Source organism: Xiphophorus hellerii, chromosome 3, assembly GCF_003331165.1.
Source record: "Xiphophorus hellerii strain 12219 chromosome 3, Xiphophorus_hellerii-4.1, whole genome shotgun sequence".
Lineage (NCBI taxonomy): Eukaryota > Metazoa > Chordata > Actinopteri > Cyprinodontiformes > Poeciliidae > Xiphophorus > Xiphophorus hellerii.
In genome coordinates this window covers 17,937,104-17,961,673 of record NC_045674.1, presented here as the reverse complement: position 1 = coordinate 17,961,673, position 24,570 = coordinate 17,937,104, and the positions used below count along the sequence as shown (strand labels likewise).

The 24,570-nt window shown below is 37.0% G+C and overlaps 4 protein-coding genes across 4 annotated transcripts; 1 reads left to right on the top strand and 3 right to left on the bottom strand.

Annotated features, from left to right (window-relative positions):
* Nucleotides 1-2,718: 2,718 nt before the first annotated feature.
* On the bottom strand, nucleotides 2,719-3,734 carry LOC116717038 (peptide YY-like). Its single transcript, XM_032558106.1, has 3 exons — nucleotides 3,553-3,734; nucleotides 3,361-3,450; nucleotides 2,719-2,845 (listed from the first exon to the last, which is right to left on the bottom strand). Exons 1-3 carry the CDS (start codon nucleotides 3,714-3,716, stop codon nucleotides 2,821-2,823), a joined length of 279 nt encoding a protein of 92 aa, XP_032413997.1. The 5' UTR covers nucleotides 3,717-3,734; the 3' UTR covers nucleotides 2,719-2,820.
* Nucleotides 3,735-9,161: 5,427 nt separating this feature from the next.
* On the bottom strand, nucleotides 9,162-11,099 carry malsu1 (mitochondrial assembly of ribosomal large subunit 1). Its single transcript, XM_032558104.1, has 4 exons — nucleotides 10,711-11,099; nucleotides 10,121-10,296; nucleotides 9,946-10,027; nucleotides 9,162-9,867 (listed from the first exon to the last, which is right to left on the bottom strand). The coding sequence occupies exons 1-4, from the start codon at nucleotides 11,015-11,017 to the stop codon at nucleotides 9,710-9,712; spliced, it is 723 nt and encodes a 240-aa protein (XP_032413995.1). The 5' UTR covers nucleotides 11,018-11,099; the 3' UTR covers nucleotides 9,162-9,709.
* A 706-nt stretch (nucleotides 11,100-11,805) lies between these two features.
* smpd5 (sphingomyelin phosphodiesterase 5) lies at nucleotides 11,806-16,803 on the bottom strand. The gene is made up of 8 exons (XM_032558096.1): nucleotides 16,619-16,803; nucleotides 14,613-15,791; nucleotides 13,489-13,564; nucleotides 13,273-13,413; nucleotides 13,065-13,154; nucleotides 12,925-12,988; nucleotides 12,640-12,799; nucleotides 11,806-12,482 (listed from the first exon to the last, which is right to left on the bottom strand). Exons 2-8 carry the CDS (start codon nucleotides 15,693-15,695, stop codon nucleotides 12,375-12,377), a joined length of 1,722 nt encoding a protein of 573 aa, XP_032413987.1. The 5' UTR covers nucleotides 15,696-15,791; nucleotides 16,619-16,803; the 3' UTR covers nucleotides 11,806-12,374.
* LOC116717036 (SUN domain-containing protein 2-like) lies at nucleotides 15,656-24,081 on the top strand. The gene is made up of 9 exons (XM_032558103.1): nucleotides 15,656-15,768; nucleotides 20,119-20,209; nucleotides 20,311-20,477; nucleotides 20,577-20,650; nucleotides 20,738-20,858; nucleotides 20,956-21,059; nucleotides 21,184-21,357; nucleotides 21,620-21,709; nucleotides 22,269-24,081. The coding sequence occupies exons 2-9, from the start codon at nucleotides 20,121-20,123 to the stop codon at nucleotides 22,380-22,382; spliced, it is 933 nt and encodes a 310-aa protein (XP_032413994.1). The 5' UTR covers nucleotides 15,656-15,768; nucleotides 20,119-20,120; the 3' UTR covers nucleotides 22,383-24,081.
* The last annotated feature ends 489 nt before the right edge of the window (nucleotides 24,082-24,570 follow it).

Here is a 24,570-nt window from a genome sequence, read left to right as displayed (position 1 = left end):
CGCCACAGCCACTGGAGACTTACACAAACTCAGACACTTATTTTCAATCTGCAATTGTCTCAATTTTACATATCACCAACAACACTTTTCTCATCCCATCTTTTCTCTTTCAACTTGAAAGTTAGTGTGTGGAGATGTTCATTGTTGTTACCTATAAACATTACTTTAGCTGTTCATCAGTTGCAAAAGTATTGCCAAGGTTCCTGGACCTTGTAGAATAAACGCATCCCCACAGCATGATGTTGCCACCACCATGTTCCCTGTTAAGTTTGTGTCTCACGGTAGATGACAAATATAGACTGCAGGCCGATCGCATTTTTTATTATTTTTGATCACCTGTGAGGTTTGAGATCAGTGTAGTTTTGCATAACACCATTATGCACACCATAACCAGAAAAGAAGATGTCAGATGAATGACAACATATGGTACTCCAAAACCTGGCTTGTCTTTTTACGTCCATTGCTTTTCACAGATGTGTGCTTATGATTACCCATGTACCATGCTATGTACACAAACAAATGCTCACTCATCTGTCTCTAATGCTGGTCTTTGAGCTGTGAGCTAACAATAAGGCAGATGGTTCATCACCTCATCTACCTACAGATGGCTACAAGTGTTTTCTAGAATGGACATTTTATAACTTTTTTTAAATACGGTGACATCAGATCTGCCTTAGATTATAGATCTAGCTGCACATCATTAGTAATGAATGATCATCTTAATACTTACAATACATTTTCCCATAATCTACTGATAAACACTGTACAGTTGGTTTTGTTTCACTTATTCTTTACAGAGATCCTTAAATGCCTTTTGTTGTGGTGTTACATACTATGCTTTGGACTCCTCCAGGTCACTAAAGGATTAAACTGCTGATCTGTTTTCAGTCAGGCTCCCAGTGCTGGGATGTTTGATGGACCATGGTATATAATTGTCTCAGTTTACATTTCATTTGAAGTCAATAAAAAAAAAAAAAAAAAAAAAAAAAAACAGCACTAAATCTCCGCATAATATACCCATTGAAAATGCAATGCTTTAATTTACCAGAAGGGGTTGCTATTACCCTACGACTTTATGACACTGAGTCCAACCACTTCAAGGGGCGGTATTGCAGTATGTATTTTCCAAGCACATAGTGCCATTTCATAGTACAATCAAGTAATTATGTTACCTTCAGTTTATATAAAAATGTTGTATATACCAAACATAATCTAAAAGACATTAGACTTTATAAGCTGATGCCTTGAAATTTGGACTCTGTTTAAAAAGCTTATGCTCCTTCTGACAGTCAGCCTTCAGCAAGTAATCACAACAAGGCTTCTTATTATGCCAGAAACAACTGCACTTATAGCTTCGAACTGAGAAGTAGTGTGTTTGATAAGGTTGGCAGACATGCAGTTCGACCAGGATTTTGCTGATTACTGCTGCCGCTAGTTTGGAGGGTGAGTGGAGTGCTCTGTAAGGCAGACTGCAGCTCCAGTCTCAGGACTGGATCTGCAGTCTTGAGACTATGTAGAAATAGGCTGCGATTGAGGGAGCAATCAATTTCACCCAAACAGAGATAACTAACTTTAATAGTTATTAATTATTACTAATTATTTACTTTCATAAACCACTTTTTATTTCAAGCAGTGGCATTGTTATGGAGGTTCTGCTTAGTCAGTGGTTCCTGAAATTATCAGCTTTAGTCCTACAGGTAGCAAAGGACTCAATGAAGTATACATGCATCCATTACAATAAGGTAACTTAGCAGTATAATTTACATTTACAAATTACATTTGTTACCTTTGTTTTGTATTAACATTTTCCCAAATAGATCTTGATTCCAATTTTGGGAATCACTGCCATTTACATTGATTGTCATCTACCTAAATCTCCTATCTGCAGACGTTATATGCCATACATGCTGCAACACTACACTCCTTCAGAGACCAGGGTTTCTTTTTGTTAATCAATTAAAAAGGAAAATAAATAAAACTACATTGAAGTTTATCATTCTAATGTGACAAAATGTGAAAATGTTTGAAGGGACTGCACCTACAAATGATTTTAATTTCTGATTATTTTAAGATGGGATTACCTGGACATCTCTCTGAATGTGGTAACTTCAGAGATTGCAAAGATGAATGATTTGACTCCAAGCTGATGCATAATGAGGAATTGTTGCAATTGTTTGTCTTACTGTGTAAGGTATTTAGAGGGATGTCAACATTATTGCAGAATTATAAGATGCTACAAAAAGTATTTGAATTAAAAGAAATTAAAATATTTAAAGGAGCTATTAACATACCATTATTGACAGCCATTGAGTTTTGTCATGCTTTCAGACTAACTAGCTGCATACATTAATGAATTCACAGATGACTAATCTAAATAATATGTGACACAAAGGAAACCCCAGGTAATCTCCACTTGATTACATGTGTGAGTCTTTGTCCTAAAAAGCTCTATATAAGTTTAATATATTATATAGTTTTTTCCTGCAAACTGTGTTTTCCTGCCTTTTTTTTTTCAAGTTTTCAGATAAGCAGTGATAAATCTCTATTCTACCTATATTCTACTACAAAAGATATATTTAGTGCACTAATTGCAGTCACATAAGGGCTAACATTCCCATCTGTCTATATATGGTAAAAAAAGCCTCTCTTAATTTTAGTGTGATAAATAGTGCCCCTCCGCCCACGATCAAAAATCATCAAATAAATTAGAGCACAGCCGGACAGACAGACAAATGAAGTTTATTTCATGCAACACAAGTTTCTGCCGTGTTGGTAAGAGACATATTGTACCATCTTCTGGACGTGACAAAGCAGGCAGAATCACCACCCCGGGAGCCCTTCGTATCTACATGAATACATACAAAGTTCATCAGTCACTGATAGTCTTGATCTTACACATGCACCAGTCAGAGTTTTACTGAGCGATACATTTTACATCTGCCCTTACATCTGATTCACAGTTTGACCGATTCTGACTATACTACATGATGGAGAAATACATGTTCTGCAGGTTTTTTGATAGAGGTAGTGGTTTTTGAATACAACTGAAAATGAAGAAGTAACACATTTGACCGCATTTATGCCTCAAAGTGTATGTCCCGAACTTTTATTCCAATTGTTTAAGCTCAAAAAAGTATTACATTGCATGGAGTATGTTATAAACCTATTGATGAAAGTTCTAGTGCGAAAGAGATCAGACTTTTCAGTATTTAACCTGCCAGTCACTGATTAGAACCAATTAAGAAAGCCAAACTGACTCTGATCTCTTATCAATTGATGGTTGCATCTCTATCTCTCTTGCTTTTTATTTGTAAAACTCTGTGTCTTAGTTACGGATCATTCAGCCAATTAGATTCTTACCGTATATAGTTGGATCCTGGAAGAGTTTCTGCGCTCTCTTTCACAAACAGGTCAGAAAATACAGTGTCTGGGTTGTCTCTTTTTCCATACCTGTGCATGAAAAAGTAAAATAATCATCACATCAGCACCTTCTTGGTAGACTCAGGTGATTTAAGGCACTTAAGAAAATATAAAAGAAATTTAAAAACTTACCTCTGTCTTGTAATGAGATTGATATAATGTCTCAGTGCAGAGTAATACTTGGCAAGCTCCTCAGGCGGAGCTCCTTCCCGGGGATTGGCAGGCTTGACTGGATAAGCATCGCTGCCAGAGAGGAAACATGCCAGCAAGCAAAGAGCCAGAAGAGTTGGCGACATCACAGCGTCTGAGTGTGTCCTAGGTTAAAATTTAGGGGCAAATGCTTACTAAGCAAAAAGATTTTACACCAACACAGAATACACAGTCTAAATCAAAAGGTATTCCAGATTTCTTGTCAAAAATGAAGTTTCAACTGAGATGAAACAGAAAACTTCCTTACTCTTGATAATTTGATAAAAGTGCCGTTGTGGGTTTTCTTGCTTGTTCACGAGCGCCTGTTGCAGATTCCCAACGTTGCCCTGTCTTTTATAGCGAGCGCAGAGCGTGAGGAGAGGGGGTGGCAGAGGGGCTGATTTCATTTTCCTTCAAAGCCACTCCTGAGAAATATCTGTTGCCTCATTAGCTTAATTAAACCTGTAATGGCCGAGCAGTGAAATAAAATGGAGATGCACAGTTACATTATGAAAACACAAAAGGTGTCGGCATTGGGCTCATTAAAAAGTTGTTTGACGTGATGGACTACATATGCCCCATTGTTTCTATTAAATAATTTCAGATGAGTCACATTAGAAGTTCATTGTGTGTGAGTAATTAATTATTTCTGCTTTATAGTACCACAAATTAATGTTTTGCAAGATCACTGAGTCCTGTGCAGCTGGTAGGAAATTTCAATATTGAAGTCAGACAGAGCCCTACATCATGGATTCATATTTTATTTTGTATTTTAACTTTATTATGCATTGATTATGGGGTTAAAACAGCACATTTTCTTATAAAGGAAATTCTCACAGTAATTAGATTAGATGATCACATCTTGCTTGATATTCTTGAGTAAAGCTAATGATATGAAGCTTTTTCCATGGCTGATGTTTGAAAGCTGCATGTGCCTGGTTAAATGATGCTACAGCTGATTGAGAAAACATCCAGATAAGCTCCTCTATAAAACAAACTAATGAAAACAGCTTTTCCTTCCGTTGTAATGCCTCATAATCACACTCGAGCAGTCCAGCTATAGCCATAAACACATCTCTTGAATCAACAGGGATACGAAACAGTTGCACTCGTGCTTTTTCTGCACTGACACATAGTTGATTTAGGTTGGCAATTCTGATCCATACCAGACTGCACAGGTTCAAACCATACCAAACAACAGGAAAACAGCCCAGCAAATCAGACAAACCCACAAACTTCTAATTTCAGGTGATGGAGGGTACAAGTTGCTCTCAGCCCTCTAAACGGCAAGACAAGTCTAATGGCAACTATTTTCTTCGAGGTGCACTCAAGTGAAATTTGACAGGAGATGAGTGCTGCTGTTATCTATGACAGACATGAACTTTAGCACAGGTCTTACATGAACAGAACACAGAAAAGTGAAAAAGAAATATTTTTTTTGGTCTCACATTTTTCAATAAATATTGAGATGTTATATAAAACACACATAGCCATGTATTAACAATTTTATATCATTTCCCAGTTGCCTTCTGATGGTGATAAGCAACAAAAGCTTCATTTTCTGTTGATACAACCAATCATATTGTCAACGTGTCATGGTGTTCAGTGTCTTCTTTTATTCCTGTTCAGTTGTCACTCTGGATTCTGGCAGTGAAAGCAATAAAATAACAGCTAAATAGCACAAAGCTGTCTTTCTCTTTGACAATTTATAATTTTCCTTAGAAAATAAACACATGCTGTGCAGAGAATCTGCTCAGTGTTGTACATCTGATTTACATACTCTGTCTCACTGCGTTTGGCAGACAAACATGGACCAGGTGGTTACAATGTAGAGTCTCCCAAGTGTGTTGTTTGGTACAAGAGACATCGTCTGTGTTCTTTCAACAAATACAATGTATGACATTTTGACTAATGATATCAATTTCTTTTCACATTTTACACAATAGAACAGCAACAAGAGCGTATTTGTGCATAAAAATAGAGTTCTTTGTTTTTAAACAAAAATCTGACATGTGACATACTTGATCTCAGCTTAAATACAGCTGTTCCATGAAAGCCTCAGTAGTTTGTCATAGAACGTTAGTGAACAAACAGTGTGGTGAAGATCAAGGAGCCCTCAGACATAAGTGAATTCCCATCCATCACCATCAAATTTAACAAAATTGTGTCAAATGTTTTTGACATGTCAAATGTTTTAAAGCTATTAAAGTATTCCAAAGAGCAACAGGCAGCCTCCAAACTACATAAACACAAGCATCACACACAAATACTTTGAATCTCACATAGTTAACACAACTGATCAAAAGCGATTTGTTTTGAGAGCAATTTCAGTTAGGTGACATCAGGAGGAAAATATATTTGACTATCTCATGTGCCGCGATTTCATTTCAATCCAATTAAATGAAATTAAATCAAACTTACATAGCGCTGTTCAAGCCCCAAAATCAGACGTTTCTGTTCACACACACATTCACACACTGATGATGGCAAGCTAGTTTACTGTAGCCACAGCCTGGGGCAGTCTGACAAAAACAACCAACTCCAGTAATAAAGGCAGGCGGAGCAGGAATTGAGCTGGCAACCCAATGACTGCCCAATGATTACTCCTAACGTTGTCACCACCATGACCTACTTTAAAAGAGAAGCACAAATACAGCCATTGAAGGTGTTCTAGTCTGACCAGATTAATATGAAACTGTTTGGTCTCTGTGCAAAACATAAAACTATCACTAACACTAAAATATCACCCTGAATTCACCTTTGTCAAAACATGGTGTGATGGCAGTATCATGCTAAAGAGATGCTTTTCTTCTAGAGAAACATGGAAATTGGTTGAAGTTTACATGATTTTAGAAATAAACATATTTCCAAAAATCATTACAGGGAAAACATAAAAGGCTGCAACAGACTAAACTGTGGCGGAGGTTCAGTGTCTGGAAAGGCAACAATCCCTAAGGCCACAGCTAAGATGGAATGGTTTTGATCAAAGCATATTTTACTTGATGTTAAAATGGCCCAGGAATCCCAACAGTGTGGACAACAGTGGCCTGAAAGTGTTCTGAGGCACTGGGAGATGAATGATTAATTCCCCAATAGATGCATACTGAGAGAGTGATAAAACAGCTGCCCATTATCCAGCCTGTTTTCTCTGCAGAACATTAAGTTGTCACATACACACAAGTATAGGATGGAAAGCTTTATATTGGCTTTGTTCATTTATGTTGCATGAAATGATCCATTTAGGGCAGCGTGCTGCACCTTTATACAAAAACAACTCATGCAGGAGAGATAGTCTGCCACTGCTGCTTGCAGAATGCTGTAACCAATCGCCCCTTTCCTCATAATCTACTCCATCAACAAGTCGACTCCTAATGACCACACAACAGTAGGTAAAATGACATCGTTATGTCACAGCAAAATCTGAGTGGAAAATTTCTTTCACATTTCAGTGTTCCTTAAAGTTCACCAGAGATAAGCTTATATTATACAGCATAACTAGAAACAAAACATTTATAAACCTTAAGTAATGGGCATGTTTTTAGACCTCCAAATACAAAATCAGTGCAATTTAAAATAGTTGCTTGTCGAAACTTATTTGATATTTCTTTATTCCTAAGAGTTTGTTATACAGAAACAAGACAGTATGACAGTATCGGAAGACAGCATAAAGGTCAAAAGGAAAATGGAAAAAGACATTTATGCATCTTCAAACAGTCAAGAGTGATTATCAGTATACAAGTGGAAACAACACGTATAGCTGTGGCTAGAGAGCCAGTTAAACCTGTAAACATGCAGATAAAGGGGACAAAGTGACCTGGACTGATACCACAACACAGAATGTGGTAAAAACACATCACCAGATCTGATTTTTGAAATTTAAGTAGCACAAAAGCTTTCAAGCAGGAGGTTTGCACAGGCATATCACCTGACAACAAGTCAATGAAGTGTAGTTGTGGCTACATAGGGTTATATAGGGTTATATGACCCTATAACTTTGAAGGTTATAGGGTTATATTAATATGCTATGTGTTATACAGTGCTTTACAAAATTAATAATGCAACTTGAACTTTATCACCTTTTGTCACATCACAATCAAAAACGTCAATGTCTTACATAACCTGCTGCTCAATTTTACTTGATACCCAACAAAAAGCTCAAGATCAGTCAGATGAGTCTTTGCTTGGTAGAGACACCCCCCCCCCCCAAAAAAACTCAGCTATTAGGTGGTTGCATATAGGGGGCATAGTAAATATGCTACACTTCACAAATTTATTATAGAACAGTTAGAAAACCTTGCTTGTAGCAGTTTCTTTCCATATTACAATGTTGCTCTATTTTGTGTTGATCTGTCACATAATGTGGATAGTGAATGATAAAATAAGAAAATGTTCAAAAATGAATCCTCTGTTATTTAATCATGTACAAACTTTACTAACACTAGAAATAATATTGTTTGATCTAACAAGATACTGGAGTTTGACTGATGTGACAATCTGCAGTATGAAGATAAAGCAGATATAAATGGGAGACATTTTGAAACCCACTGCTTACTGGGTAAAATGACCAATTTCACTTGTAATTGTCCATGGTTTAAAAGTAGCCCAGAGCAACATTTTATGTCAGAATCACCACTGGTACCAAACAGAGTGTGTGTTTGATTTTAAAAGACATTGTGTTATAATTAGTAGTTAGAAGTTGGACCCTATATTAGAGTCAGACACTGATTGTGTATTGAGGTTGCCTAGTACGTTGAAGCTGTTGAGTAGAAGGTTTGAACCAGTGGTGCTGCTGTTTTTATACTTCATAAACTTGATTTTGAAAACTGATGTTAACATGGTTCAGTGATGTTCAGCTAGAGGTCAGACTTTCAGTCAATTTAAGTGCTGGGTTAAACCATGTCGTATGCAAAAGTTTAGCTAACAGCATCGGTTTTCCTGTATGCTCCAATCAAACTGTTTGAACAAGTAGAAAACATCAATTTGAAATGGTTGGCTTTGATTACCTTCCATCCCTCTTTTTGTACCCATCAAACTGCTGTGAGTCAGTCCAATAATTGGAAGGTCACAAGGTGTGCAAACTGTTATAATCTGCTATTGCACAGCTTTCTGGATGAAGTTAACTGGAACCACTCTCCATCCCTACAGATACTTTGAAATGTTAACATTGTAAAGGGGAGTTCTGAAAAAAAATAGTGTTGCTTAACTTCCACTGCTGAAAAATTCAAAAAGATCCTTAAAAAACCCACTAGGGGTGTGCAAGACAAAACAGTGTTGCTATATACCGTATATATATACGGTATATATATATAGCATTTTTATGTCTAAATCTTTTATTTCCTCCTGATCACAAAAAAACCAGCTTTTCCTCAGTCCTACAGACTAATTTTACCTGTTCACTATATATTCATGTACATTTCCCACAGAATATCTGTAAATAATGGTTAATTGACTGATTGAATTAGAAGCATGTTTGCAAACGACCATCAATTCTCAGGTTAAATTAATATTTTTGCATATCCAAGTTGCTGCAATAAAAACTCCACATTGTTGTGCTTTTGTCCTGTGATCCTTTATCTCATGCTTCAAAGTACAGTTTCAATGTAACAAAGACCCAATTCTCATATCCACTCTTAAAAGTGGGAAAGATAGGAGAACACTTCATTCAGGCGAGGCAGATTTGTCTGAATCTTAATAAGTCAGGATGTGGTGACAAGAAAACAGCTTCTGGTCTAAAGTTTCTCATACCTGCACTGGGCAACTATTTAGAAAGTTAAACCAGCTGGATCTGTAACTAACAAGGTTTCATATTGATCTTGTTACATGGCACTGTTATCAAGATGATAAAGGAAGTAAAACTAGGTTTTAATTTTAAAGTCCTTCAAAGTTATTGGGAACTGTGCTGCAGATATCAAAGAACTCAAAGTCGTATTACAAACTTTACCAGTATGGTATACTGGCGATGCAAAAAAAAAAAGTAAGGACTGATCTTGTTAATTTTTTTTTTATTTGATACAAAAGCACATGAACCAACTAATCACTGAAAAGGTCAGCTAAAAATTTTAATGAATTAGTTGACTTCTGGCTCTGTTTAAATATACAGTCATTTTGTAAATTCGCTGGCATCAAATATAAAGTCTTCTGGCAGCGTCTCTGCAGGAATTTTCTTCAGCTGCTCGTCATAGGTACGCAAAGTCCACAGTTTCTCCAGTTCATACACTTCTCTGGTCTCAGGCAACATGAAGTGAACAACCATTTTACCTGAGAAAGAAACAAAATCTACTTTTAAAACAGCAACACCAGTAGGGAAAAAACATTTTCTTTAGGAGATTTACGCACCAAAGTCAACACACATCCAGTCCTCTGCATCTTTGCCTTCAATCTTGACATGTGGCTCTCCATGGTTCCTCATAAACTTGAACTGAAGGAGAGCAAGTCTTAGTACTGACTTTGAAAACAAATGTAGGCTGCTTTTATAAGTATATCGAATAGAAAGCAAGTCAAGAATAGTTACCACTTTGATAGCATAAAGAGCCATGGCGCGGAGATGTCTTGGTGACACACCACTGACCACAATGAAGTAATCTGCATATTGAATATGATCCGGCACTTTAATCACACACAGGTCCACAGCATTTTCTTGACGCAGAAGAGAGATCAGAACGTCGAGAGTGAACACCTCGGAAAATCCTGGACAAAATAAGAACATTTTGAAGTATTTGAGGATTTTTAAGACTGTCTGACTTTCATAGTGAATTAATTTGACTGTTTATTATTATTATAAAGTATCCTATATTCAATTTCAGAAAGCAAGTTGAAAAATAAATACTTTTTGTAACCTTTAATAGTAAAAATAACTAGCCTCTATTAAAAATGTTTAGTACATAAGATTATAATAAAAAAAAAAACAATGCTGGACTAGTCAATCACCAATAAATGACAGGAACTGGCTAATTTTGCCTTGATTAGCAACAAACAGCATGTTCCCATAATTTTATGAGTCTTTCACTTTCTGGATCATTTGATCACATTTATACAGTAAAAAAAAAAACATGCTTGCTATAATAATATGTTTTATTATTATAGCAGATAGATATTTCTTACCCTGGTTCTGCGAGTTAGAGTTACTCCTGTTATCTTCCACCTCCTCGGTTTCGTCCTCTAATTTCTCCGGTCTTTCTGTGAGTCTGCCCTCACCTCTGTCTGTGTAGCATCTTTTTGACTCAAAGGGACACTTGAGACACGCTCCGTAACGCCACCGTTGTTGACATGAGGATAAATTAACAGCAAGTCTGTGGCACCGGGCTTTGAATATCAAACTCGTGCACCTAGGAACAGTCGACTGATCTATTAAACTACTTTTCCGACAAACTGAAGATACCAATATCCTGGATCTACACAGAATATTCATGATTTTTAAGCTACAAAACAAAACAGTCGTTCTCTGTTAACGTTCCCCACGGGCGGTAAAAACAGGAAGTGGATCTTGTCTTTGGATTCTGATTGGTTTGTACAGTTCTTCGTTGTTTTCTGAGAACAAAATAACTGGAAGTACCGCCACCTGTAGGCGAATAATATCAAACAGCTTTGGCTGTGTTTTACAAGGTGGGATTATAAACCAAAAAAAAGGATTATAAACCAGCTTTAAATGGTTTATTTTGACTTATGATAGAGTGATACAAGTCCTAACACAATGAGCACTTTCAGAGTAACATGTTTAATTACTTAATTAGAATCACGACATACTAGTCATCTGTAGTAAACAGATAGTAATATTTTCATTTTTTGTTTCACTGATTTGTTGAGACTAACAGTTAAAGTAAGAAATACTCACAGACCTTCTGGTGGCTTTTGATTAGACACTTTTTAAATTCAACCAAGAAGGTTGTTTGTGATTGAAAATTAAACATGATAATGAAACAAAGTAAAAGAAGTACCCATTTTAAAAAGATCATTTAGATGATTTTATTTACATTAATATCATATCTAAAAGGACTATGAATAATTTGGGGTTTAACTGTATAAAATTAACATTGAGTACACTGCATTTCTCTTGAATAGTCCCATGAAAAAATGCTGCTCTCTTGTAGATATCGTATAGTTTTTTGTTTTTTTTTAATCGAATGTAGATGTTTTATAGCATAAAATGATGCTAATCATTAAACAGTTGAAGAACACAACATGAGAAGACACTAAGGAGCATTTTTAAATTATATAATTTATTACATAAAAAAACAATTAAACCAATCTGACATAATCTAATCTCTTAGTAATCATCCTAATTATTCTGATCATACTAATCTATTCTGAGTGATATAATCAAATCAACCTATAAATACACAAACCCGTAGCAGCTGTTTGGTTGTAACATATAATAAATTTGTGATCATGCATGCAAACTTTATGAACTTAATGTGATCAATGAGTTTAATAGTCAGATATGACATCATATTAGATGACACATCATAGCAAGATAGAAAACTGAAAGTAGTCTTTTTAATTTATTTAAGAATTTTCTTTTCTGCTGATTCAAAATGTAGCTTTATAAAGATCAATGCAACAACTCTGAGCAGCTCTAAATGTATAAAATGCGTATGAAATGTGGAACCATAAAAAAATATTTTAAAAAAGTAAGTTCCACCTGTGTCACACACTTACCAGTGGCTAAAAGTTTTTCTAAAATTACAAATTCAAGTATGTCAATAAACAGTTTAAAGTAAAACTGTGTAAAATTGTGTACATTTGGCCCCGCTCTTTAAAATTAGCTCTCATTCATCATCGTAGTCAGCGTTCATACTGACTTTTAATTTTAAGCCAACAGGAATATGATCAGTAAGCCCAGCCAGCTGAGATATGAAGGTCACCTCTTCCAGTTCCTGCATGGGTAAAAGCAAACCCAAATATGTTAGTCTTGCTTTAATTTGTTAATATATTATGAACTCTCAATTTATTAGGCTATTTTCTAGAATTAGGAGGAACATGGGTTAAATGGGAACAGAGCAGAGTAAGAAAAGAACTCAACAGTGAACGTACTGTTCTGCAGAGCTTTGAAATAGAGGTTTCCCGGTAGAGAATGTAATCAATCCGACGCCCAATCCAAGGCTGGCCGGGTTCTGGGTAAACCAGAGGAACACCTTGTTTAGGAACAGGAGGAGAGATGTACTGCTTCCTCACCTCCTCTGTTACCAAAGTCCTACAGAGACACAAAGAAAAGAAAACAGTTCGTTATGTCACCACAGTGAATACTCTAAATTTAAATAATGCTACTCTCATCATATTTCTGCCGCAGTAAACAGAAGAAAGCTAGAAAAAAAATACCTTTGTAGCATTTCTGGGGAATTCACATCCTCCTCATACAAAGAAGGCTGCTCTAGCAGAGTACCTTTGGTTAATGAAAAGAAAACACAGTCTGTATGTGCTGTATGTAGTCTAGCTTTAAAGATGTAAATAATACCAACCAATAACCCAGGGCTTCTCTTTTCCAGCTTCTGCTCTGCACGGATCTCTGTACTCCTCAAACAAACTGTGGTTCTGTTCCAAAACATCATCTACACAGCACAGATTACATGCTTATTCAAATAGGTCTAAAATGAGCTTTAAAATAACACTGTGGAAAATGTCCAAAATCTTAACATAATACCAGCTATAACTACGAATGAGACATACCAGGTGAGCAGTTATCAAAGTTAAAATCCCCGCAGAGAACATCAAAAACCACCTCCTCATCAGGCTGTTTGTGGGCGGCCTGGAATTCCCCGATCCACCTGGTGACCATGTCCAGCTGGTCACAGCGAATCTTCCCCTCACCTGTGGACAACACGGGGAACTTTGCTTAAGAATGTGCGCCTATCTGATTGAACCAAATATGAAATTGGCGCTCACCCTCCGGTGCATGAAGATGCGTGCAGTTGAAATAGCCAACCACTTTCTTCTGTTTCTGATTCTGCCCGATTAGAACCTGAAAATGTTCAAATCATGGGGTTTGATCTTATCCTAGGGTTACTGGTAAAACAAATGCAGCCCCCTCCCATACTTATTGGCATCTTCCACTATTGTTGACTACCTTCTTCAAAAAATTCATCATGTTTAGCAGGAGCATCATATCAAATTTAACTTCTAAAAAGACAACCCAACCTTTAATTTGAAGGCATTCATATAGCTTAAATAGAAAAATACAAACTAAACCTGATAAGTCTTATTTTGACAACAATACACCTCTCCTCTTACTTGGTAGATTGGAGCATACAGGGAGAATAATCTTATTATTCCTCTTCAGACAATCTCTCTTGATCATTCAGACTCCTGGGTATCCTTAAGAAGATTCCCAGAGCCAAGCAAGAGGCCCACAGCATCACAGATGCTTCACCATACTTAACAGTGGACATGTGTTGTGGTTCCAATTAGTTAGCTAGATAGACGAATGGTAGGTAAAATGCTGAAAAAATCAGCATTTTCTCTGGTTCATTTTATGCAAACTAAGACTTCCCAGCATTTTTGAAGTATAAACAAATCACCCAACAGCTTGTACTGTTCTAAGTTTAATAAAAAACAGATCCCCACATGCTTCAATGCATAAGTGGGGCTAATTTTCTTCCAATCTCTGATGGATTAAATACCTTAAGTGTTAAAAAACACACAAGGTTTCTCTATTGCGCATTATAGCCTTTAAATTAAAAACAAAAGAGAATTAGCAGGATAGTTTTCAGAATAAAATCAAAATCGATTTCGGTCAGGAATATTTTGATTGTTTCACCTTTAGTTCCAACAGTTTTTAAATTAATTTAACTTAATAACCTGTTTGGATTATTTACATAGCATTTTGTGCCTTAATCAGGAAGCAATGGTTATCTAGTTGAACCAGCATGTTTAACTATTTAGGATATCTTTTTAGATGTTTGTGACTCAATCTCTTATAATAGATTAGCTCAGGCAGCTGATATACTAGTACATTCCTCAACACAAATAAAAAAAAACAAAATAGATTTATTGTCAGATTAACCAGGCACCTTAGTGGAGAGCAGACCCTTGGCAGCCAGAGCATCTTCCCCACGGCTGTTGGGAAACCAGTGGTACTGGGCCTCCAGCACTGGGAACCTACTGGCCATGAACAGACCACTGTTGAAGAACTTAAAGGCAGAACATCTGCATGGCGGCTGGCAGGCGTACACGCCGACGTCATACAGTATGTGTCCAAACAATGGTTTAAGTGTATTGGTGAGCTTTTTAGCAGCTCTCTTATCAAACACCTCTTCCAGACACAGTATATCGATATTGGCTGGAAAGAAGGGTGACACCTCCCAGGGTTCCTCATCCTGCTGACGAATACGCTGGGAGAACAAAACAGCAGGACTCTTGTTATCAGACTGACCCTGTTTGTTGGAGTTCTCATTATAATTCAGTTGGGAAGAGGATGGTTCGGTCAGTGGTTCCTCTGCGTCATCAGAGGATGCCGAACTTTCGGTTGGTTCCGATCGATGATCTCCTGTGGGTTGAGACTGCCCCTCCAAGCCTCCGTCTGTGTCTGAGCATGCTCTGGGGATGATGCTGTCAGAGGGGCTGACAGGGCCGCAGCTGCTGGGAGATTCCACCGTGATTATCACATTGGGTCGCACAACGCTCTTCGCGATACGCTTGCCGATCTCGTACGCCCTCTGCTGGGTGTGGCCCAGGTTGTTGAAGCGAGCCAGGCTGTCTGGTAAGAGACACAGATTGGCTGAGGCAAAGGTAAAGGACGCCTTTCCCGTTTGCTCAAAGCCTCTGTTTGTCTCCCTCTCTGCTGAGGTCGGTTCCACTCTGTGGTAGGAAAACGGCCGGCGGCAGGCCTGAAGCGGTGCCCAGAGCAAAAATCCCAGGAAAGCCAAGGGAGCTGTGAGGAGGAAGAAAATGAAAAAGAAAATAGAGCCGAAGAAGACTTTGAGAGGGTGGAGGTAGCATTCTTCCTCCTGTCGCTCTTTCCTCTCCTTTGTGGTGGACTTGCACACAGCAATAACGCGATCAAGATACCAGAAGCACGGCACAATTAACGCCCATCCTATGGCGTGGATGCCAGCAACAAACCCGTTGGGGAAAGGAGACGCCCGTAGGACCATGGCTCCCCGTTGTCTCTAAACAAAAACAAGGTTTAACAGCATCCAGATATCCTGCTGTGGCCTTATTCCAGAGGTAAGTCTCTCTCCCCAGAGATGCTAAAAGAGAAAAAGAGACTATAAATTTGGTGTGTCCTTCTTCTTGCAAACAGCGCCAACATATGCACCAGAGTTCCCAGGAAGAACTAGCTTTTGACTGCATGTCCATGCATGTAGTGGAAAATACAAAGTCACAGAATTACATTGCATTCCGTTGAAATAAAATGCAGGCCTATGCACTTTATAACAACATAGTTTATGTTGTTATAAAGTCTTAATAAAATATACTTACTGCTGTAAACAGACAAAATGACAAAAAGTTTAAATATGAATAGTTTAACAGCCACACTCCTTCAAAATATGGTTATGCCACGAGTCATGATTAAAAACAGTGTAAAATAGTCATGTTCCCTTTAAAATCATCAGTGAATATGGACATAGTGTAATGTCCATAAGGTGTTGTTAGGTGTTGTTATTTTTGATCTGAGCACCACACCCTTGCCTTGTGTGGATTTACACATGAAATACACCGTCTACAAATATTGGGTGAGGCACAGCTTAACTCTTCTTTAAACTTGCTCTGCAACATTTTAATTGAAATTTAAATTATTTCACATAAAGCACATTCACCAAGTTAGGACATTTCTTAATCTGATCTTCCATTTGACGTCCAGTGAACAGCTTCACTTAAAACAAAAATTCACATAAAGCCACCAAAACGTCAGACCTAGATTATAACATAAAGCTAATGAAGGATCACGCTTTCCACATGGTTTATAACACATCACTCACATTCTGTAACCTCAATCACCTGTGTCTATAAGGGAGAGCACCTAGCTTAAACTGCTTAGCTGTCTTTTGATGATTTGATCCAATGGTCTTCTTACCTGAACGGGACAAAATCGGAAGTCCGTGTGATGGACCCATTCAGTACAAACACTGCTGGTGTACTAATGTCATCATATCTATTGTTGTTTTTAATATATCAAATGTTCACCTCGAACATGCTGGCTTTCGGGGGAAATCAGAATAACCGAGCCGCGAAAGCAGCACTTTGAAGAGTAAAAAAAAAAACCCTTCCTGTCCCGGCTGAATTTAGGCCACGCCCCCTTCGTTGTTGCCAGTCACGTTTGTGCCCCGTCATTTTCCACTGTTCATAAAATAATCGGATATCAGCTCAAGGCTCTTTTGTTTCTGTTATTTCTCTCTTTTTTTGCTATTTTGGCTCCTTTAATTCATGTCCTATTAAGATATATTAAAATCTGTAACTCTGTGCAATTTTTTCCCCGATTAATTTAATATCGCTAATGGTTGTTTGTATTTATTAATATTTCACTTTAGGATGCGAGGCTTGTCAGGAAATAAGCAATTTCCCCTTTTAAATCAATAGCGCATATTATATTCTATTAACTTCTAAAAATGTGACAGAAAGCAGTATTTTGCTGGTTTCCTCTGGATATTAAAATATTTCTGAAACTGCTCAGGTGAACCTTTTAGCGTCTAACTGGCAGTTTCTCATCATATGTTGCTCTTATAAATATTGATATTTACTTCTGTCAAATGGCATAAGGTTCCGCTTAACTACCAAACGTAATATACAACGTTTTGCATTGAAATGGGAAAATTTCTATTCTCTACTTTCTAAATCTATGAATACAGGTTGATTTTATATCTAAGGAAAGGAATGTACACGTTTAGCATTATGCAACTTTAATTTTAAACTATCTTTTCAGTTTTTATTTATTTTTGCACTGAACCATCTTAATTCAAGTCAATATGAATTAAAATGGTTCAAATCTTAATTTAAATATACAAAGTTTTACATTTAAATTCAAATTTAAACATACAGCTTTGTATTTAACTGGAATGAGTTTATATACTTACTTAAAGTAAACCACTTTACATCAAGTCAACATAAAACTATGTTTATTCTTTAAAGTGCAATCTGTCAATTGTCACACTTCTTGTCTTTTATTCAATTTCTTTAAACTTCTGGCAAGAAATATATTGCAGCCAAAAACTAATTTCAGTGATTCTTGAGAAGAGGGACAAAACAGGTCCTATGGATAAAGCACTACATTTTAACAAAATATACACAAAATATATATTTTTTTCAAATATCTGACTAAACTAACCTGAGCCATCTGAGCACAACAATGTAAGTTTTCCTGGTGTTTGCTGAATATTTTTTTATTTTAAATATTGTAGTAGGTGGATGGTGTCTTTAAAATCCCCTCTACTGGAACAGAACTCAATACATTATAATAGTTTAGAACAATTAAAGGAATACTAAGTTAATATATTATGACAATTAAGTATAAGTATTCAAATAAATAATTATAAAAGTATCAATAAATTGAATCAAAAATCTTTTTTATATATTTTCCAACTCAATTGAAATTTGTCCCAAGTTTTTGTCAACACTGTCAGACATAAAAAGAATGGGGGGGAAAAATCAGGCATTATTGGAGGGCATCAAAACTTCTGAGGACCCCATGACCTCTTCCTTTCTCTTCCTTTGCTAAGAAGGCTAAGCAGCTCTACTTAGCTTATGTTATTTAGTTTCTTCTTCTGTTTTATTCCTAAGATGTTAGTCACAACCATGATGTGTCAACACCATAACTGACAATTTACAAAACTTTGATAAAATTTTGTGAAATAAATGTTTAATTTTAGTATACTGTAAAGATTTCATGGATCTGATGAGCTATAATATGGCCTCCTTCAGAGTAACATCATATAAACTAATATTTAGTTCTGTTAAAAATAAAAGCTATTACTAAAAATCCTGATAATGATCACAAAACCTTAAAAAAGTTCTTGTTTTCTGACAAATGAAAGCTGTTGTTGTAGCCACCTGTGTTGGCCATAAACTATGTTTTGTGCTATATGTTTCTATCCTTCTGTGCTACGTTTGCACAGGACACAATACCCCTGAAGAAAATGGATGGGCAGCGTTTAAGATTATGGGAAGAGGTTGCTTTAGACACAAATGAGACAATAATCTGGTTAATTATTGTCCATCTAAATATCCATCTTATAGTAAATTAAATATTTGTTTAAAAAAAAGCAAGTTTCATGACAATTTGTACTAGGAAAAAAAATTAATAAATTTTGTGTTGCCAAGAAACAGACTTTTTTTTTTCAGGTCAATCCTAATAGTTTCGATTATGCTTCATAGCATCAAACAAATTAAAACTGTAATTTACTGTCCTGGCTGCACAGTGGCGCAGTTGGTAGCACTGTTGCCTTGCAGCAAAAAGGTCCTGGGTTCGATTCCCGGCCCGGGGTCTTTCTGCACGGAGTTTGCATGTTCTCCCTGTGCATGCGTGGGTTCTCTACAGGTACTCTGGGCTTCCTCCCACAGTCCAAAAACATGACTGTTACGTAAATCTAAATTCTCCCTATGTGTGAGTGTGTGTATGTATGGTTGTCTATCTCTGTGTTCCCCTGTGACAGACTGGGGACCTGTCCAGGGTGAACTCCGCCTCTCGCCCAGAACGTTAGCTGGAGATGGGCACCAGCAACTCCTGACCCCACTAGGGACAGGGGTGTTATTACTTCAACAAACAGCCATGCTATGTTACAATTTTCAATAAAACATGCCACTACACAATTAAAACATTAGGGATTGTAACCACCCATTCTAGAGCAAGCCAAGGTTTTTAAATGTTTGAACTGAATTTCTACAATTCATTTCAAAGAGACAGAAATGAATTGTGGGCAGGTTCTGTTGAGCATTGTGATGTCACATAGGCTGACTTGTCATCAGGTGCTTTTGGAACTTTTGTCAATAAGAGAGGAGTTCCTATAGGAATTCATACATTTGAAGAATTAGACTTCGGATATATAACTTCAAGGAATTTAACTGAGCTTCTGTTGTTCAAGTATGTAAAATTAGTGAGGCAAAGAAAAAATTGTAATTTTGTGCTAGAGTTTTTAAAGGAATTGTGCCAGCGATGTTGCAAATAGGTTAAGCAAGACAAGTTGTTAGTAATGATTTGATGTTCTTAGCTCAACATCAAACTAACTTTTTGATGTAAATGTCCAATGTCTCATTTGTGTTTTAGCACCTTTTTTGCATATTTGCTAAGTTCATTGAGTATTGAAACAGCAGAAAAATATTAGGTAGTTTTAAATGCAAAAAAAAAAAGTTCTTCCTTCAAGTTTTATAGATAGTTTATGATTTTCACACATGAAATGATATATTTCTTATGATAGGTAAATGATGATCTGATCAACATTAAATTAAGTTTTAGATTTATTACATCATTAAATTTAGTGTTTACTATGAAAATGACTTACTGTAGAGTTGTGTTGTACATTTTAGACATGCTTTGTGCCAGTCACCGATCACTTTTCCATGTCTTTTTTTTTTTTTTTTCAGTCATGCCAAGAACAAGTGAACGTTTGATAAGAAATGGGTACTATGACATGTATGGACAACCACTTATTTCATACAGAGAGATGCCAAACAGGTATATTAAATCAGCAATTTTTTTAACTCTTATGTTTTATGCAGTCATCTGCTGATATATGTACATCTTTACTCACTTGTATATTTTCCATCTTGGGTCAGAAGGAGGCGCATAACAGGTCGCCCTGTACATGGGGAGGTAACATTTAGAGAGAGGTTTCATAGCCTTGAGGACAATATGACTGTCCAAGAAAACCAGACCATGGACACTCTGATACGGGATTGTTATAACATCTTTGTCTTTGTCTTTGTCATCTTCGTCGTCTTTGGTAAATACTCTCCTTCAACAAATAGTCAATTTGGAAGTGTTATAGAAAGGCTGTATTTTAAATGTTGTCTCACTGTCATCTTCTGCTCATGTTCATCAGCTTGTATTTGCCGAATTATTTCCCTGCACTCGCGATCTTCAGAATTATATGTCACACCAACTCTAACAGACATGGTAGGCTTTCTCTTCCTAATCTTAACACTGATTTAACTATCCCGAGCAAACATGAGAACAAACTGTTAACTTTTATGTTGTGCACAGGTTACAATCTCTGGAGGTGAGGATCAGGAATATCTCTCCAGGCTGCAGTCGTTGGAGGCAAAGCTTGAGTACCTTCTACCACAAGCAGATCTGTGGCCCAACTTTGCTCTGGGGTCTCAAGGTGAGCCATTACAAATATGATCGTAAACTACTTTTCAAATTTTCAGTATTAAATTTTTCTGACTCACATTATTTCTGTTTTTATGTTCTGTGTACAGGAGCAACGATTTTACACAAGATGACCTCAAAAACATATCAGAGCATTAAAGGATGTAGATGGTTTGGGAAGCTACCTCCTATAGGCCCAAACATTGTTATTCAGGTATGAATGACACTCAGATCATTAAAGGAATAGTAGGAAAAATGGTGTAATATTAGGCTTGAGGATTTCCTTTTCTCTTAGTCTTGGTACGCCACCTAAACTTTATTCTGTTCTCTGTTTTCAGGGAGGAACTGATCTGATTCCAGGACAATGCTGGGCCTTTGAAGGCTTCCCGGGACGTTTATCCGTCGAACTGTCAAACAAAGCCACAGTCACTCATGTGTCGCTGGGTCATATTCCCAAGATTGTTTCCCCAACTGCGTCAGTCTCCAGTGCTCCTAGAGAATTTTCTGTCTATGTAAGTCAAGTAAAAGGAGTGTCAAAACTGTAAATCATATATATCCACCTATAGTATATTTTAAGTATACATTTAAAATGTGATAGCAATGATTCATTATGACATCACTTGATCTCATTCTAAACTATGCAAACTTTCTGTCTGCACTAATGAATTTTCTGCTCATCTCAGGATGTGATGTGTCTTTAGATACACCAACTAACTTTCACATATATAGAAAGAACAAGATAATGAACTGCATTTCTATCTAATTTTGTCTCAGGGAAAGGAGAATTTAGAAGATGAGGAGAGTCATTTGGGAACTTTCCTATATGATGAAGATGGAGACCGAATACAGACCTTCAGACTTCCCGTAAATATGTCAAATTAATGTTTTATTAACTAAATACAGTTCTCACAAAAGCCCAGAGTGACTGACCCTGTTATAAATATTGATCATCTTTCCTAACATACAACCATAAGGTTCTTCACTGGGTGTTACTAGCATTCAATAAAAAAAAAAAAAACTTTAAATAAAATGGCAGATACCGTATTATTGTTCCATTCAAAATGCTCCAATGAAAATTTCTATTTAAATCATAAAAATTATGTTAATTCTGCACTTCCAGAGGTGTTGAGTGAGACTGCAACTGGTAGATAGCATTGAAAAATTAATCAATTAGTCAAGTTTGTAGCAAAAAATATTATTTTTTGTCATGATAACAAACGAAAAAAATCCGTGTTACTACATAACATTTTGTTTTCTGGTTAGCAAGATATCAGTATAACCTCCATGCTATCTTGAGAAAAACTATGCAAAATATTTTTACAGCAAGGCCAGTTGAACTAGGCTTCCATGCACTTTAAGACAGACCTCCTTTGTTTCTATTGTCTTTCTATTTGTAACTATGGATTATCAATCTACCTTACAGGCCAATAAAGTTGGTTCCTTCCGCTACGTGAATCTACAGGTGAACAGCAACTGGGGTCATCCGGATTACACCTGCCTCTATAGCTTTAGAGTGCATGGACAACTTGCTGAATGACAAGGACAACAAGGAGGAAAGGGTTTTCTCCTTTCATATATTACTTTTGTATATGTTTAGATAATTAATTTTAAGTCCTCACAAAAAACAGATACACCAGTCAACCATAAGTAGACAAACAAATGAAGAAGGAAAAACAACACACACACATACATAAAGACTCTCAGACATGTACAACATGAACCAATTACATTTTCTTGTTGACCCTCCAACCCCCATCTTGGTGCTTGTATGTTGGGGTTTACCCCGGTGAACAAGTGGGTAACCTCCCTCTGCCTACGAGTGGGGGGACAGGTTCTGACTGTTATTTGTGCTTACACACCAAACAGCAGTTCAGGCTACCCACCCTTTCTGGAGTCCTTGGAGGGTGTACTGGAGAGTGCCCCTCATGGGGATTCCCTTGTTCTACTGGCGGACTTCAACGAGACAATGGGCAAAGACAGTGAGACCTGGAGGGGTGTGGTTGGGAGGAATGGCCCCGCTGACCTGAACTCCAGTAGTGAACTGTTGCTGGACTTCTGTGCTCGTCATGGATTGTCCTGTGCATGGTTGTTTGTCCTGTCTCTCTCTAAATTGAGCAGGATCCATTAAAACATCTTTTGGAATAATTCTTGTTATTTTCTTAACCTCTTCCCAAAAAGCCCTGATTTTGTTGCATTGCCATGAGCAATGTAATAGTGCCCCTTTCTCCACCATGCATACACAAATCTAGAATGATGGGGTTATATTTATTCAGTTTTACAGGTGTGGTGTATATTCTCATAGTCCATTTATACTGTAATAGTCTAGATTTTGTTCTAATGGATTGAGTATGGGGGCTGCACAATGGCGCAGTTGGTAGCACTGTTGCCTTGCAGCAAAGAGGTTCAGACATAATAAAAGTGGCATGTGTGGGTTCTCCCCGGGTGCTCCGGCTTCCTCCCACAGTAAAAACATGACTGTTAGGTTAATTGGTCTGTCCAAATTCTCCTTAGGTGTGTGTGTGCATGCATGGTTGATTGTCCTGTCTCTCTCTAAATTGAGCAGGATCCATTAAAATATCTTTTGGAATAATTCTTATTTTCTTTACCTCCTCCCAAAAAGCACTGATTTTGTTGCATTGCCATAAGCAATGTAATGCATACACAAATCTAGGATGATCAGGTTAAATTTATTCAGGTTTACAGGAGTGATGTACATTCTCATAGTCCATTTATACTGTAATAGTGTAGATTTTGTTCTAATGGTTAGAGTATGAGAGCTGCACAATGGCACAATTGATAGCACTGTTGCCTTGCAGACAAGCGGTTCAGACATAATAAAAGTGGCATGTGTGGGTTCTCTCTGGGTGCTCCAGCTTCCTCCCACAGTAAAAACATGACTGTTAGGTTAATTGATCTGTCCAAATTCTCCTTAGGTGTGAGTATGTGTCGCATGGTTGTTTGTCCTGTGTGTCACTGTGTTGCCCTGGGATGGATTGGCAACCTTTACAATTCCATGTTGTGAATTTAAGTTCTAGTTTTTGCACCATTTAAAATAAAAACACTGACACTTTTACATAGACTGTTGTTACATTTAACATAAACTGTCTGAGAGCATTAACATATTCAAACATAAACTCTGAAAACAGTGCATCTTTATTTCTTAATCAAAATTAAAGATTTTCTGTGCAGGATATGGGAACACAGCAAAATGATTTTTTAGATAATGGTGAACTAACACAATTCTTTAAGTTCTTTCAGGACTGACTCCAGTGAGAGGTAGTTTACTGCTACAGGCTCAGACTGCAACAGTCTGGGCACTATTTTCTGTCAATAGCTATCTTATAGACAGAGCACTACTTTCCTAAATCTCCCTTTTTAAACATGTGTAATGTAAACTAACATTGTAACTAAATCTGTCTTTCTTCTTTCAGAGGTTTTTAGATAATGGTGAACTAACAATTCTTTAAGTTCTTTCAGGACTGACTCCAGTGAGAGGTAGTTTACTGCTACAGGCTCAGACTGCAACAGTCTGTCAATAGCTATTTTCTGTCAATAGCTATCTTATAGACAGAGCACTACTTTCCTAAATCTCCCTTTTTAAACATGTGTAATGTAAACTAACATTGTAACTAAATCTGTCTTTCTTCTTTCAGAGGTTTGCTGCAATTTTTGTGTTTTGTTTTTTATTTTTGCCCACTTGAAGCCAGCCAGCCTCGGCAGATGGC